The sequence below is a fragment of the Vigna radiata genome, chromosome 9 (genome assembly GCF_000741045.1).
Source record: "Vigna radiata var. radiata cultivar VC1973A chromosome 9, Vradiata_ver6, whole genome shotgun sequence".
NCBI lineage: Eukaryota > Viridiplantae > Streptophyta > Magnoliopsida > Fabales > Fabaceae > Vigna > Vigna radiata.
Window position 1 is genome coordinate 10,766,119 of NC_028359.1, and position 16,928 is coordinate 10,783,046.

Here is a 16,928-nt window from a genome sequence, read left to right on the forward strand (position 1 = left end):
AGCATTTGGACCTCTGGTGTGGTTGCAGTTATTTTTTTAAAATCGAGTCCAGAGAGTGAAAATGCTAAACCAAATACTAGACTAAACAAATATCTAAACACAGTTAAATTAAATTAAATGCAAAACTAAATTAAAGAAATTAAAAACAACTAATCCTACAATGCAAACTAATTTAAAGCTAAAAAAAATAAAAAAACATAATAATTTTTTTTACCATTCCACGGGTCCCATGGGCATCTACCAAAGGGAATTGAATTTGCAAAGCTTCTAAAAAAATAATCCTTGCCCGTGAACTCTCATTTGTTGGCTTCCATTGTGTTGATTTCAAAGCAAAATAAAAGTTGGAAGAATTTCTCTTCTCGGTTCAAGCATTCCAAATAAAAAAAAACGAAAACCTCCTAGCTTCCAAAATGAAAAAGAGCATGTGGCAGCTGAAAGTAAATGAATCACGCATGTGCCTACTGCTCCATTAAAACGTTAAAAGAAAGAAGGCCAAGTGAAAATTCCTTGTGTGTGGCAGCTGGAAGCAATTAGCCAAATGTTCAAAGACAAAATAAAATAAACAAAACCGTGAGAGAGGTCGGCTGTGCAGCTCCTCATATAAAACCCGTTCCAGCCCTTGAATAAAATTAAAGAAATTGAAAAGTGCTTCTTTCATTCTAAAATAATACCGTGAACGTTCTGCTTGGTTTCTTCAATTGGAAAGAAGTGAAATGACATTACCGTGAGAACCTCATGCTCATTCTCCCAGCTGAATCACCATACACCAAAATATCTAAAATTAATCAACAAGATCTACCTAGGTGACAGCAGCTGTCTTCAAATGGAATGCACCGTAAAGTTAAAAAATTCTTTCACCAAAATCAACATTCAAAATAAAATGGCCATCATATGTGGCTGCTTCACATTCATCATTCATTCAATGAAAATAAGCTAAAAGAAAAGTAAATGTTTCTCCATTCAATAAGCCAAAATCCAATAGTTGCACCATGCTACAAAGAAAAGAGCAACTTCCTAGAGTAAATGTTGCAGCCGAGAATGTGCCAGCAAAAGTGACGGCTGCAAGCTACTAATCCCTAGGGCCAAGTGTCATCTTTTTTTTTAAGGATGAGTGGGGTCCACCCTAAAAATAAAAAGAAACCCTAGATCAAATGTCCTACAATTTTGGGTCCCTCATAATTTTTAACAATGGCCCAATGTGCATAAGTTCAATTAAAAATATTCTATACAACTAAGTTACAATGTAATTAAATTTGAAATGTCCAAGTGAAGAGTCTTGACTTTATTTTGTCTCCTCCAAATGTCCCAAATTGTGTTTCCAAAATTTTCCCTGCAAATAATAATGCAAATAATTAGCTCAGAAAATTCAAATTAATTAAAATTAGAATTTCCGGTCAAATTAAGCATATTTAGGAAAAACGGGAAAATACCGGAAAATTAAGCACAATTCCCTGATTAATTTTAGCACAATAAACTAAGTAAAGTCAAGAAAATATCGACTCATGACACCTCCACCTACAAGGTACGAGATGTGGAAGGCTGCTCGTACGAAATCTGATGGGAACATGACATCTGCCTCAGCCGTAGCGATCTCACAGAGAATTGTAAGTTCAAATTTTAAACATTACTTTATTGTATTTTATTCATATCTTGCAATTTAAGTAAAGTAACATTTTTAATGTGCAGGATGAGTTGGTTGAGCAGCAGACACAGGGAACATTTACTCCCCAAGGTAGGGAGAACATATTAACAACGACCATTGGAAAANCGGAGCACCCAGGACGTGTACGTGCAGTTCCTGGGTCCATTGGTCTTCGTGAGTACTTTGGCCCTGTACAAAAAACAACTCAAACACCACAACCAACGAATCAGGAGGCATTGAGGCAAATGGATCTTCAGTGGGAAGAAAGATTTCGTCAAATGGAGCAGCGATTCAATGAGCATATACAAGAACAAAAACAAATACGAAGAGCGCTTGAAGAGAAGCTGCAATCCATGACGCAGGGCACCCTGGGTGTGCCAACTGAAACTCCCACACCCCCTCCTGCCAGCACCAAAGGATCCTGCTCTGCTGTTGAACCTTCTGACTATAGTGGTCAGTATTGACTTGTTGGTTGAAGGGGATCCCGCACGCATTGTGGCTGTTGGACGAGTAGTTGAGGGAGGAGTCACTATTCATGGTGTTCCCATAGCACCCCAGCACGTGCNTGTCATGATTGACNAGGTTCNGGATCCCCAGGCTCAGNTGCCTGTACCCACTCNAGAAGTTCAATTTGTGGNAGAGGCCGTAGGAACTTTTTTAGCTTGGCCTAGAGCATTGGTTGTCACACACATTGGGACACAACAGGTATAATATTTGTATCATTGGCTATTTTATATTATAATTTCAAAATATTTGTTAATAACTTTGAAAATGTTATTTTCAGTTCACACGTCCTCAAAAGCAGCCGATGAATGAGGTACCAATACCTAAATATGATGATGCTGATGATGGTGATGACATGGCTGAAGCAGAGGATGATCCCATATCAAAACTAATGGCAAGATGTCCCAGGTTTACCAAAGGATCAGTAGAAATATACTAGGATTTAAGAGTATTTGGTCTCCCCCCCACTTGCCAGTATATATCACATTCAATGATGTACCGGAGATCATTTCGGGAGACAAGTGGTTGAATATTTTCCGTTATTCAATTCTGGTGCATGTAAGAAAGTTAATTTTATGTACCATATTTTAATTTAGATGCCTACTTTGTAATAAGTTAACTTTGTTGTTATAGGTACATGGACACAATCATTGTAGATCAAGGTCGGTCTTCCGTTTACGGATTTGTTGAACCTCAGACCATCCAACGTTGTGGTAACACAGATGAAGTGAAACAAAATTATTTGCAAACATGGATGGCTGAGTTAAACAGAGACATATACCTTGTGCTTTACATTGACGGGTATGCCTTGTTTTATGTAAAAGGTAATTAAAGTTTACTTAATTAGTTTACTAACTATTTATGATGTTCCAAACATGGCTCACTGGCAACTGGTAGTCCTCATTCCCAAAAAAAATGCAGTTGTCTTCTTATGTTCGCTGCATAAGAAGATGAAAGATGACTTGAAAGTCCTGCTTCAAGGGTAAGTGTTTCGCTAAAAATGACTTTTAATTTCATGTCGGCCTTAATTTATAATGATTTCATACTTAAATTGATATTACTTTCTGTTTTAATGTAAATAGAGTAATGGGTACATCTCGAGGTCAGCTAAATAAAGTGTTGTATCCCAAGGTTTGATGCATTTATAGTTTTAATTCATTTACTTTGTTTTTCAATGATCTTAATTCTTGACTATATTTACTTTGTCATTTTAGTGTAACAAACAACTTGATTCATGGGAATGTGGGTACTATGTGATGTCTTGGATTAAGACCATCATTCGAGCTGCCATTACAGATAAGTGGAATGAGGTAATAGTCAGGCTTACTTTGAAAACATCAAAAAATCAATTAATTCTTTTGAACATATATCAAACCATAATCAATATTTTTTAATTGCGCAGAACTTCAACAATTCATCTGCTCTAACCGAAGGCATGATAAGACAAATAAGGGAAGAGTGGACAACTTATGTTATCCAAAACTGGAACTAGAGCAAGACTTATTTTTGTTGTTTTCAATTACTTAGGTTTAGTTTAAGTTTATAATTTTTTTTATTGATCTTGGATTGAATTATATTTATTTATAGCTCAAACAAACAATAATTTATTATAAACAATTGTTCAGGGAAATTTTTCTGATTTTCAGGTGTGGTTATATTCGAAAAATAAAATTTTATGAAAAAAAAATTGCCTAGTAGACGTCGGTTAAGGCAAAATCTGACGTCCACAGACATCAGTCAATGCACAAAGCAACGTCCAATAAGTAACAGTGCACAAAACGATCCAACGCGTTCATACGTCTATTTTGTTGACCACTGACGTCTATGGTAACGTCTATTGTTACTTCGCCTGACGTCTAATTGGACGTCGGTTGTGTTCAAAACCGACGTCTATGTAGACGTATGTCATTACCTGACTGATGCAAAGTAACGTCACTGGAATAGACGTCGGATACGAAACTGAAGTTAAAAACCCAAATTAACCGACGTTAAACATCGTTTTTGCACTAGTGTTATTTATTCTCCTATTTACTTTTTTTTTATATTTAAGATTCTAATTTTGTCTCATATGACAAGAGAAAATGTTTTATGAAATTTGGGAAATTATATGAAAATGAAGATGCAATAATATCTAAAAAAAAAAATTAGGAAAAGAAAGCATTTTAAATAGAATACTTCTATCCTTTGTTTGAAGTACCCTATTTAATGTATTTATTGTGAAAAAGAGACATATACGAATTAATATTTTAGGGGAAAACCTATTAGACTATGATAAGTATTATATGTATTACCGATCAAAACTAGAATTTCACATATATGATATATATTGACATTGATTGAAACCGATTTTAAATTTCAAATTTGTTGACCTTTTATCGCCTTAGAATTTACATTTTTGCATATTAGGGTTTCAAAACTCTTTAAACTTGATTTATGTTCTTCTTATTACTTTATTTTAGTATATTCCATTTTGCAGTATTTATGTGTTCAATGATGTCCTCCTTAAAGATGGTTCAACGATGAATTTTCTATTTGCATTGCATAAGCATATATTTTCTTATTCAAATTGATCCAATGATACTTAATTTCAGGCACTCACAATGTTTTAAGATTTTGTAATTGTGTTTATCATTGTCTTTATTGTCATTTGTTTTCTTTCAGGAAGCTAGAATCACATACTCAATTTTCTAATTGCATTTATATCTTTTTTTTACTGAAGATGTACATTGAAAGTGTGTATATATTTTTTGTACTGAAAATGTAAATTTCTCTTTTATTTCTTCAAGGAAAGTTAGAATCATAACAATGCTCTAAGATTTTGTAATTGTGTTTATATCCTTTTTACTGTAATTGTGTATTGTAATTATACTTATATATCTTTTTGCTGAAAATGTATATTGTGCTTTGTCTTCTTCCAAAAAGTTAAAATAACATTTCACAATGTTATATGATTATATATATATATATATATATATATATATATATATATATATATATATATATATATATATATATATATATATATATATATATATCACTATTTAAAAAAGGTTTCTTATACTGGTTAAAAAAAAACTTTTTATACCGATTTTTAATATAATTGGTATAAATTTGAGTGTAACCGGTATAGAATTATTTATCATTTATTCCATTTTTTCACTGTATTATATTTTATACCATATTTCAGTGTAATTGGTATAAAAAAGTTTTTTTTATTTACTATTTTGCCATCGTATATTTTTTATACTTGGTTAATTTGAATCGGTATAAATAATCGTTATAAAAAATCTATTTTGTATTAGTATATATATATATATATAGATATATATAATTGAAAATGTATATTATAATTGTGTTGATATCTTTTTTTTTTTTTTGTTTTTAACTGAAAATATATCTGGTAGTTTATTTGTTTCTTTAATGAAAATGTATATTTTTAAGGAATACTCGCTTATCTCATCTTAAATTTGTTCAAAGGTTAAAGTGTAGTGGAGGACTGATTTTGCCAATTGGATGCTATTATCAACTTCAACTTGATTAACTTCACAAGGCCATTACGTTGATGTGGGCTGTCCAGCCACCATTAGACAGAGATTATCGTTTTATTGAATCAATATCTAAATTACTTAGATTCTAATGTCTAAAATATATCAACTACATCTAAATCAATTACTACATATAATTTTCAACCAATATATCAATTGAAATATCAATCAAAGACAAACAAGGATAGAGAGGGTTTGAACAACTTACTGTGACGGGAAGCACCAACGATTTTGACAGCAACGAGGGCGACGATGGCAGCGACGAAGGCAAAGGTGACACCCACAAAAAGAAGGACTCGCGGCGAAGTGGCGACGACGGTGATGGAGGCAGCGCTTGGGAGTGAGAAACACGACTAAAACAAACATGAATTTCTCAACTGTAAGCTATACTCTAAGGAAAAACGAGGAAAGGATGGGAATATATAAATAGTAATCAAGAACAGTAGGATTATTTATTTCCATCACTAAATGATAATGCTTTTCTCAAAAAACATAAATGACTTATCAGAAGTTACATTACAACTTTCTTTATGAATCTAATGAGAGAATGTTTCTTTGGCTCAGACGCTTTTTCCATGTTCTCTGCTTCACCCCATATCAGATATACTATTGTGTTTTTGACCATCAATCCATTACCGAAATTCACAAAAATCTCCACATTGTCTCCAGATTCTAAATTTGACATTATGCCATGCCAATCTTCATCTTTAAAGGAAATTGCTATGCCATGGTTGTGTATCTGGAATGTACACTTTGTGTAATTAACAATTACGACTGTAGTAAATTCAGGTTTAATGATCTTAGGAGTTGATAAATAAACAACACACAAAATCATTCCTTTCATATCACCATCTTCAGGCACAATGAAAGAAACAGAGTGTCCCTCACCCATATGGGCCATACAATATGGATCATTCACAGCTGGGAGACAAACATCACAAGACTCACTGCTTGACAATACCTGCACCATAACAAAATGTTTAGTCATTTATCTAATTTTTCTATTCAAAATGTCTTCTATAGTCATTATTTTTACATTAATAATTACAATGTGGGCATTTATAATCAAACAAAAAACAATGCAGTACATAATCAAAACATACCAATGGTAATTAATCTAAACAAATCTCATTAATACTTTTGTTCTGTATGTATCATCATTACGTCGTTAGTGATTTACAAAAGATTTATGTTTTTGTCTCTTTTAGTATATTTCTACCACGATTGGAAATATAACAATAGTGAAGCCAGTAAAGGAAAGTAAGAAAGTATTGAAATAAAAGAAATATCATTTGATTAGTTGATTACCAAAATCAGAAACTTCTAGACGAGGTTCTATGGTAATAGGAATTAAGCATGTTGTTCTTACCTTGTCTAACAGTTATATTAAAGAGCGCCATCCTATAAGATCTTTTAAATCTCTTCGTTATAGAACACTTAACCTATATATATTTTGATCATGTTTCTATATTATAACTAAATATCCGTAGATTAATATGTTGGTTATTATTATATTATTATATTTTCTAAGTAAGTACAATTTTAATAGGAATATAAATTTACTATGTTAATTCTATAAATACAACTAATATTTTTGAAGAAATACTTACTTCATAAACAATCACTTTATTCTAAAATATTCTAACTCCCTCAGAGACTGTTTTGAGATGGATCTCGTATCTCAAAAGCAAGAAGACTCTTTTCAAACAAAAGATCCATATAATAACAAGTGCTAAAATTGATTATTGTAGTTGACTCAGATATTTCATTAGGATTATTTTATGTTCTCTTGATTAATAACTAAAATGATATAGTGAAGGTAAGAAACAAAGGCAAAGCTAGAGAATAACCTCAGATATGTTATCGCTGACAGCATTGAAGAGCTGATGGTATGCTCCAACACCAATCAAAGAACACCTGAAGTGCTGCTTTGAAATTCCTGATTCTGTAATATTCGAGAAATATTCAACCAAAAAATTTTTAACTTGCTTTGATAATTGAAATTCGGTGTCACATACTACCAAAACACTTCGAATATTTGCAAGGGTGCTAAGCAATGGTGCAATATCAATCGTATTATCCTCNGTATCCATGCAAAACGAATGAATATAAGAAATGGGATTCATTATTGGGGACATCCAAGACCGAATGATAGAAGGAAAAAGATTATGAGATAATCCCTCAAATCCACGTAGGGATATATATCCAATGCTTTTCGAGCTTACAATTGAAAAAGGCACTTCTTTCACAACTGTATTTTCAGCAATTAGAGTTATCAAGGATCCCAACTTTGCTATATCTTTATCCATTATGTGAATCTTGGAACAACCAGAGAGAATGAAGGTTCTTAAAGATTTCAACTCATATATCTCTGTTGGAAGATTGTTTAGACTTGTACAGTCTTTCAAATTTAGCAGTATAAGACTGTTGAGTGATCCAATAGATTGGTGCACTTTGCTCAATCTCGAACAATATTTCAAAATGAGATGTTCAAGACTTGGTAATCCGGTAAAGTCAGGGGTTGTAGTTAAATGCTTGGAGTGACTGAGGTTAAGGACTTTTAGTGATGTCATAACCTGTACCAAGATAGTTTTTCATTTTAGACATATTAGAGTACAAATTAAAAATGAAGCAATAGCAAGCTACTAATTTATTTGAATTAAGTTGTATTTTAAGGAGAAGTGGGTGGTAATAAAACCTGGGGTGTTTTCCAGAGAAATCGAAGAAGACTGCGTTTTAAATCAATAGCTATTACATCATGCTGATAAAAGTTGTTAGGTAGACGTTCTGAAGAAAGTCCATGCGAACTGATCCATCTTAGTTTCTTAAGAAGGTACTCAGAATTTACAGTCGGTTGTACACTTTCGAAGGGAGTGAAAACTGAAGGCTGTTTCACAGGCAACCACTGCTTGGCTTCTGTCCCCTGTGATGAAAATTCCAAATATAAATAAATAAATGTAATGCAGAGGAGAAAGAAAACGCTTTCAAAAGAAGTTTGAAACCACATGTAAAGAATGTTCTTACATATTTCGTATCCTTATCAAACCACAGTCGCCTGTTCTTCCCAAGATCCTTTCCTGAATTTTTCTGAATAATTCTTATTCCGATCTCTTGTAGCAAAGGATGCATTCCTAATTTGTTGTTCTTGTTAATTTTGATGAGGNTACGCTCGATGAGAACTCTTATTCCATTATCAGCGTCTACTCCACAGCCATTTAGGATCTTCGTAACATAGGCTCTGCTCTTACCAATAAAGAAACAACATATATCAAGGAATATATCTTTTTCCATTTCATTCAGTGAACCTTCGATGCTTAGTTTTATTATCTCTGGATCAGGAAGCAAGCCATCTATCGCAAACAATGAACTGTTCCATTCTTTTTTGGTCTTTTCAAACAAAGTACTTCCAACGACTTCAAGAGCTAGAGGTAATCCTCCACAATAACTAACTACTCTTCTTGCAAGGTCTTCGTATTCTTCTTTCGGTTTTGGTTCTCTAAATGCGTGCCAACTAAGAAGCTCAAGGGACTCTTCTTCGTTCATTCGCTCTACCCAAAAGTCAGAATTAGCTTGATCACTTATATGTATTCCATATGTTGATGTAACTATTATAACAGTTCCTTCAACTAATAATTTAAGACAATCCCTTAGGTCGAATAAATTATTAGAGTAATTAACATCGTCAAGTACAATCAAAACCCTTTTTCCTAAAAGTCTTTCCCGAATCATAGTTTTTCCCACATCAACGCTAGGAATCTCCACCTCTTGTTTTAGGACATCTAAAAGAAGTTGTTCTTGTAAACGAAGAAGCCCTCTTGTTCCGCTAACATGTGAAATATTTTCAATGAAACTTTTGTCCTTGAATTTCCAATGAATTTGATTGTAGATGGCTTTGGCAAGAGTGGTTTTACCAGATCCTTCTTCTCCACTTATCTCTATTATACAAACTTCAGTGGATTTATTTTTGATAGTTCGAATCAGATCTTCCACATGGGATTGCAATCCAACTGGAAATTTAGTAGCAGACAAGACTGGTAAATTAACAACGCTCTTAACAATTTTGTCCACTAACTCAGCATCACTCCTTCAAGTTCAAAAGCAGTAATAGAAGAAGTCATGTATTAAGAAAATGAAATCGGAGGCTTAAAAGATGATTGATTGAGTGAGTGATGTACCTGTGATTGCTCTCATCCCATCCAAACAAATTTGCAGCTTTGGTGAGTGCATGGCTCCACCTGGACATTCCATGCTCAAGTTCTTGTCCTGAAAATGTTTGTTGAGCAGTTGCCTTCAAGGCTTTTCCAAAGTCACCCTTCTGAAAACGTACATCAGATGGCTGGATTTCATAATATACAGGCAGAACATGTCGGCAATAAGTTTCGTGCCAGTCGATGATTTGTTGAAGCTGATGAAGACACCAAGCAGATTGAGAATAGGTTTGGGTGAAAACAACAATTGTTACACGACAGTGGCTGAGAATAGGTTCTTGGATGTGTGTTGACTTCACTGCATTGGGGTAAAGAAGGAAAGTGGTGAGAGGAACAGTAGAGAGGGCAGAATTGGTTACTCTATATATCTTGGCTCTTCACTTATTTCATGGAAATCGAAGAAATAAGCCACTGTATCCAAAAGTTCCTCAGAAGTTGAATACAGAGCTCTTGCCACAGCTACTTACGAAATTCAATGGTTAACTTTTCTTCTACAGGATCTTCACGTAACTTTTCAACAACCAGCAGTCTTAGTCTGTGATAACAATTATGCCCTTCATATTGCTGCAAATCCAGTTTTTCATGAATGCACGAAACATTGAAATATATTGTCATATTGTAAGGGAAAAGCTTTCTCCTGGCTTACTTAAACTACGTACTATCGATTCCTTCTGCATGCCAGTTAGCTGATATCTACACCAAAGGACTTTCACCAGCAGCTTTCAAATTTCTGGTTTCCAAGTGGGAATGATTGACATTCATTCTCCAGCTTGAGGGGGCTGTTAGGATTCAATATATGTTAGGATTTAATATCTTGTTAGGATTTAATATATGTTAAGATTTAATATCTTGTTAGGTTTTAAGATCTTGTTTGTTATTATTTTTGTTTGTTATTATTCTGTATATATTATTGATAGATTAGATAGAGTTATAACTAATTTTGTTATAATCTTGATGTATAAATATTTACATCTGCATGTTGAGATAATACACTGACTATTGTTTTACCTCCTTGTTTTTCCATTATATATTGCAATTTCTATACTTGGTGGTTTGAATGATGATTCTCATTATTTAAGACCTGCTGCAAAATTCCTGATTTTGTAATAGTAGCAAAATATTCAACCAAAATATTTTTCACTTGCTTAGACAATTGAAAATCGATGTCACATGCTACCAAAACACTTCTTTCTTTAGGCTTTAATTAGCTTGTGTGGATTGAAAAGCTATGACATTAGGCTTTAATTTCATGCATCCCACAATTTCTTTCTTTCTTCGTGCATCCCTACAAACTTTTAAAACAACCATTTTATCCTCTGGAAATGACTTCCAAAGTATATATTTCAAAAGTTTTCCCAAACAAAGATTGTGGAGTTTTCGAAATAATATTTCTGAAATAAAATTTTCTGAACAGAATTTTTGAAATGAAATTTTAAAATGTGATTTTCCAAACAGAATTTTCAGAATGTGTTTTGAAATATATAATTCCAAATGAGATTTTTTAAAAGGATTTTGTAAAACTCATAATATCTTCCGGAACACTTACATGAAATGTATTATGAAAAGATTTGTTCGAAATAAGTGAGATACATCTTTTGAAAATAATTTTTTTTTTTCTGCATTTTTTTCTCTTCTTTTTCTTTTGTAGTGTTTTCTTCCTTCTTCCTCTGCAGCATTGTGACTGTAACAATGAATATAATGTAGGGCATTAATAGAAGATGGTTAAGTCTTTTCCTCATGTTATGGGGTGCAGTTAATAATTCTGGGAGTACGGGAAATAATATGAAATTAACATAAGCTTTGTTCCGTATATCACTGTCGACCACTTTTCACACCTCTATAATACAGAGAGATCATTCTTTGCCCATGATTTGATGGGTGCCAATTTTGAAAAAGAAAAGAAAAGATAAGAAAAGGAAAATCATCGATGATCCTTAATAAGTGTTTTTATGCTATCATTTTATTGCATTTTCAAAATCTTTTTGACTTTAATATTTTAAAACATATCAATAATTTTTTAAAAGCACACTAAAGAAACAATAGCACAAGTTTAAAAAAAAAAACTTGGACTAAAAAAATACGTCTTCATATGCATTTATCATAAAATCACACTTGAAATATATAGTTTTTTTTAAGTGTTTTGAGAGTTTGATGTTATTAATCTATATTCTTATTTTTAAAGAAAATTGTTACCTTATTTGTTTAAAGAAAATTACATTATTTTTAATTTTTTGTTGTTATTTACCATATCTGAAACACTTAATGAAATTTTTTATGATTCTACTGAATTCTTGACTTAATTTCTTTTAAGAGTGAATGAATTATTCTTATTCAAATAAAAATGTCAATATTTTGTGTCAAAATGTTGTCACATATATTTCTTAACAGCTGCCTTTATTTCATAAAGAATATCCTTTTTTTCTTTAAGAGAAATTCTTGATGAGGTATTATATGCTCAAAGGGAAAAGAATTCACAAATGTAACCATAAGATAATTCAAGTGAAGCCAAGGCAACACAACGCCAGGAGTGAGAAGCATGACTTAAACAAACATGAATTTTTTAACTGTACGTTATACTTTAAGGAAAAAGAGGAAAGGATGCGAAAATATAAATAGTAATCAAGAACAATAGGATTATTTATTTCCATCACTAAATGATAACGCTGTTCTCAAAAAACATAAATGACTTATCAGAACTCACATTACAACTTTCTTTATGAATCTAATGAGAGAATGTTTTTTTGTCTCAGACGCTTTTTCCATGTTCTCTGATTCACCCCGTATCAGATACACCGTTGTGTTCTTGACCACCAATCCATTACCAAAGTTCACAAATATCTCCACATTGTCTCCACATTCTAAATTTGACATTATGCCATGCCAATCTCCATCTTTAAAAGAAATTGTTGTGCCATGGTTGTGTATATGGAATGTGCACTTTGTGTAATTAACAATTACGACAGTAGTAAATTGAGGTTCAATGATCTTAGGAGTTGATAAATAAACAACACAAAAAATCATTCCTTTCAAATCACCATCTTCAGGCACAACGAAAGAAACAGAGTGTCCCTCACCCATATGGGCCATACAATAAGGATCATTCACAGCTGGGAGACAAACATCACCAGACTCACTGCTTGACAATACCTGCACCATAATATAAAAGGTTTGGTCATTTCTCTAATTTTTCTATTCAAATTGTCTTCTATAATCACTATTTTAACATTAATAATTACAAAGTGAGCACTTATAATCAAACAAACAACAATTCAGTACATAATCAAAACATACCGATGGTAATTAATCTAAACAAATCTAATTGATAGTTTTGTTCTACATGTATCATCATTAAGTCGTTACTGATTTACAATGCATTTGTGTTTTTGTCTCTATTAGAATATTTCTACGACGATTGGAAATATAACCATAGTGAAGGCAGTAAAATAAAGTAAGAAAGTACTGAAATAAAAGCAAAATTACTTGATTAGTTGATTACCAAAATAAGAAACCTCTAGATGTGGTTCTATGAGAATAGAAATTAAGCATGCTAAAGTTGATTATTGTAGTTTCAGTTAGATATTTTATTAGGATTATTCTATGTTCTCTAGATTAAAAGCTAAAATGATATGAAGGTAAGAAACAGACAAAGATAGAGAAGAACCTGATATATGTTATCGCTGACAGCATTAAAGAATTGATGGTATGCTCCAACACCAATCAAAGAATACCTGAAGTGCTGCTTTGAAATTCCTGATTCTGTAATATTCGCAAAATATTCAACCAAAATATTTTTCACTTGCTTAGATAACTGAAATTCGGTGTCACATGCTACCAAAACACTTCGAATATTTGCAAGGGTGCTAAGCAACGGTGCAATATCAATCGTATTATCCTCAGTATCCATGCAAAACGAATGAATATAAGAGATGGGATTCATTATTGGAGACATCCAAGACCGAATGATAGATGGAAAAAGATTATGAGATAATCCTTCAAATCCACGTAGGGATATATATCCAATGCTTTTTGAGATTACAATTGAAAAAGGCACATGTTTGACAGCTGTATTTTCAGCAATTAGAGTTATCAAGGATTCCAACTTTGCTATATCTTTATCCATTATGTCAATCTTGGAACAACCAGAGAGAATGAAAGTTCTTAATGATTTCAAGTCATATATCTCTATTGGAAGATAGTTTAGACTTGTACAGTCTTTCAAATTTAGGAGTATAAGACTGTTGAGTGATCCAATAGATCGGTGTACTTCGCGCAATCTTGAACAATATTTGAAAATGAGGTGTTCAAGACTTGGTAATCCGGTAAAGTCAGGGGTTGTAGTTAAATGCTCGTAGTGACTGAGGTTAAGGACTTTTAGTGCTCTCAAAACCTGTACCAAGATAGTTTTTCATTTTAGAAGTATTAGAGTAGTAATAAAAAATGAAATAATAGGAAGCTAGTAATTTATTTTAATTAAGTTGTATTTTAACGAGAAGTGGATCGTAATAAAACCTGGGGTGTTTTCCAGAGAAATCGAAGAAGACTGCGTTTTAAATCAATAGCTGTTGCATCATCCTCATAAATGTTGTTAGGCAGATATTCTGAAGAAAGCCCATGCGAACTGATCCATCTTATTTTATTAAGAAGGTCATAAGAAATTGCAGTCGGTTGTAGACTTTCGATGGCAGTGAGCAGTTTCACAGGCAACCACTGCAGGGCTTCTGTCCCCTGTGAAGAAAAATCAAAATAAAAACAATTGTAATGCACAGGAGCAAGAAAACGCTTTCAAAAGAAGTTTCAAACCACATGTAAAGAATGTTCTTACATATTTTGTATCCTTATCAAACCACAGTCGTCTGTTCTTCCCAAGATCCTTTCCTGAATTTTCATGAATAATTTTCATTCCGATGTTTTGTAGCAAATGATGCATTCCAAATTTGTTGTTCTTGTTAATTTTGATGAGGTTACGCTGGATGAGAACTCTTATTCCAATATCAGCGTCTACTCCACAGCCATTTAGGATCTTCCTAACATAGGCTCTGCTCTTACCAACAAAGAAAAAACATATATCAAGGAATATATCTTTTTCCATTTCATTCAGTGAACCTTCGATGCTTATTTTTATTATCTTTGGAACACAACGCATGCCATATATCGCAAACAATAAATTGTTCCATTCTTCTTTGGTCTTTTCAAATAAAGCACTTCCAACGACTTCAAGAGCTAGTGGTAGTCCTGCACAATATCTAACTACACTTCTTGCAAGGTCTTTGTATTCTTCTTTTGGTTTTGGTTCTTTAAATGCGTGCCAACTAAGAAGCTCAAGGGAGTCCTCTGCGTTCATTCGCTTTACCCAAAAGACAGAATCACCTCCTCTCAGCGGTTCTATATATGTTGATGTAAGGATTATAACAGTTCCTTCAACGGACCATTTACGAAAATCCCATATGTCGAATAAACTAAAGTTGGAAACATCGTCAAGTACAATGAGCATCCTTTTCCCAGAAAGCTTTTCCCGAATTATAGTTCTTCCCACATCAATGCTAGGAATCTCCACCTTTTGTTTTAGGACATCTAAAAGAAGTTGTTCTAGTAAACGAAGATGCCCTCTTATTCCGCTAACTTGTGAAATATTTTCAATGAAACTTTTCTCCTTGAATGTCCAATGAATTTGATTGTAGATCGCTTTGGCAATAGTGGTTTTACCAGATCCTTCCTCTCCACCTATTCCTATGATACAAACTTCCGATTGTTTATTTTTGATAGTTTGAATCAGATCTTCCACGTATGATTGTAATCTAACTGGAAATTTAGTAGCAGACAAGATTGGTAAATTAACAACGCTCTTAACAATTTTCTCCACTAANTCAGCATCACTCCTTCAAGTTCAAGAGCAATAATAGAAGAAATCATGTATTAAGAAAATGAAATCGGAGGCTTAAAAGATGGTTGATTGAGTGAATGATGTACCTGTGATTGCTCTCATCCCATCCAAAGAAATTTGCAGCTTTGGTGAGTGCATGGCTCCACCTGGACATTCCATGCACCAATTCTTCTCCTGAAAATGTTTGTTGAGCAGTTGCCTTCAAGGCTTTTCCAAAGTCACCCTTTTGAAGACGTACATCAGATGGCTGGATTTCATAATATACGGGAAGAACATGTCGGCAATAAGTTTCGTGCCATTTGATGATTTGTTGAAGTTGATGAAGACACCAAGCAGATTGAGAATAGGTTTGGGTGAAAACAACAATTGCTACTCGACAGTTGCTGAGAATAGGTTGTTGGATGTGAGTAGACTTCACTGCATTGGGGTGATGAAGGAAAGTGGTGAGACCAATAGTAGAGAAGGCAGAATTGAGATGAGAAACAAATTTTCTGTGGATGTCTTCTCCAGTGAAGTTGATCAGCACATCGTACTTCCATGGGAGTTTGTATGATGAGGAGGCGATATCCATGGAAAGGAAAAGTTAGAAGAGAAACCAAGTGCAAGACAGTGAAGGAGATAAATGTATCTTATAACAATTATGTAGTTTTAATCTTTTATTCATAAATGTTAAATACAATGTATAGAATACGAAGTTATAAAATACATAAAATGAAAGAGACAAGTAGAAAATGATAGAATCGAAATGAGAAAGGAAAAGAGAAAGGGCGAATATAAAATAAGAAAACGATGGAAAAAAGGACTCAATTAAAAACTAAAAACAACAAGGGTGTACGAAAATAAATTAAAATCAGAATAAAGAGGATTAATTAAAGTAAAAAGGATAAAATAAATTCAGAACAAAATGGTAAAAATGAAAGACAAACAAACAAAATAAATGGAGATGGAAAAGAGAATAAAATAAAATAAATAAAAATAAGAAAAACATAAAGAAAGAGAATAAAATAGCCTTACTTGATCCCTCACAAATTTAATTATTTAGAACTTCACACAACTATATACCAAAAATTTTATACATGAAAAGGAAGTTACAGATAAACATAACTGGTGCTAAGAAACTTTAATTTGGGCTTAAAAACTCAAAACTC

General features: G+C 32.9%; 2 protein-coding genes and 1 long non-coding RNA gene across 5 annotated transcripts; 1 reads left to right on the top strand and 2 right to left on the bottom strand.

Moving 5' to 3' along the window:
* The first annotated feature begins 3,255 nt into the window (after positions 1-3,255).
* LOC111242501 lies at positions 3,256-3,596 on the top strand. The gene is made up of 3 exons (XR_002669588.1): positions 3,256-3,277; positions 3,361-3,456; positions 3,549-3,596. It is a non-coding gene; the product is annotated as an uncharacterized LOC111242501 (long non-coding RNA).
* A 2,525-nt stretch (positions 3,597-6,121) lies between these two features.
* LOC106773312 (TMV resistance protein N-like) lies at positions 6,122-10,514 on the bottom strand. Its single transcript, XM_014660015.1, has 6 exons — positions 10,363-10,514; positions 9,867-10,274; positions 8,716-9,775; positions 8,390-8,614; positions 7,542-8,267; positions 6,122-6,652 (listed from the first exon to the last, which is right to left on the bottom strand). Exons 1-6 carry the CDS (start codon positions 10,512-10,514, stop codon positions 6,203-6,205), a joined length of 3,021 nt encoding a protein of 1,006 aa, XP_014515501.1. The 3' UTR covers positions 6,122-6,202.
* Positions 10,515-12,512: 1,998 nt separating this feature from the next.
* Positions 12,513-16,454, bottom strand: LOC106774080 (TMV resistance protein N-like). 3 transcript variants are annotated; one of them, XM_014660908.2, is made up of 5 exons: positions 15,867-16,454; positions 14,722-15,775; positions 14,409-14,624; positions 13,561-14,286; positions 12,513-13,046 (listed from the first exon to the last, which is right to left on the bottom strand). In XM_014660908.2, exons 1-5 carry the CDS (start codon positions 16,349-16,351, stop codon positions 12,597-12,599), a joined length of 2,931 nt encoding a protein of 976 aa, XP_014516394.1. In that variant the 5' UTR covers positions 16,352-16,454; the 3' UTR covers positions 12,513-12,596. The 3 variants fall into 3 exon arrangements, with proteins under 3 accessions (XP_014516394.1, XP_022641675.1, XP_014516395.1); XM_022785954.1 differs by having other exon boundaries at positions 14,722-15,626; positions 15,867-16,073; XM_014660909.2 differs by having other exon boundaries at positions 14,722-15,698; positions 15,867-16,073.
* Positions 16,455-16,928: the final 474 nt, after the last annotated feature.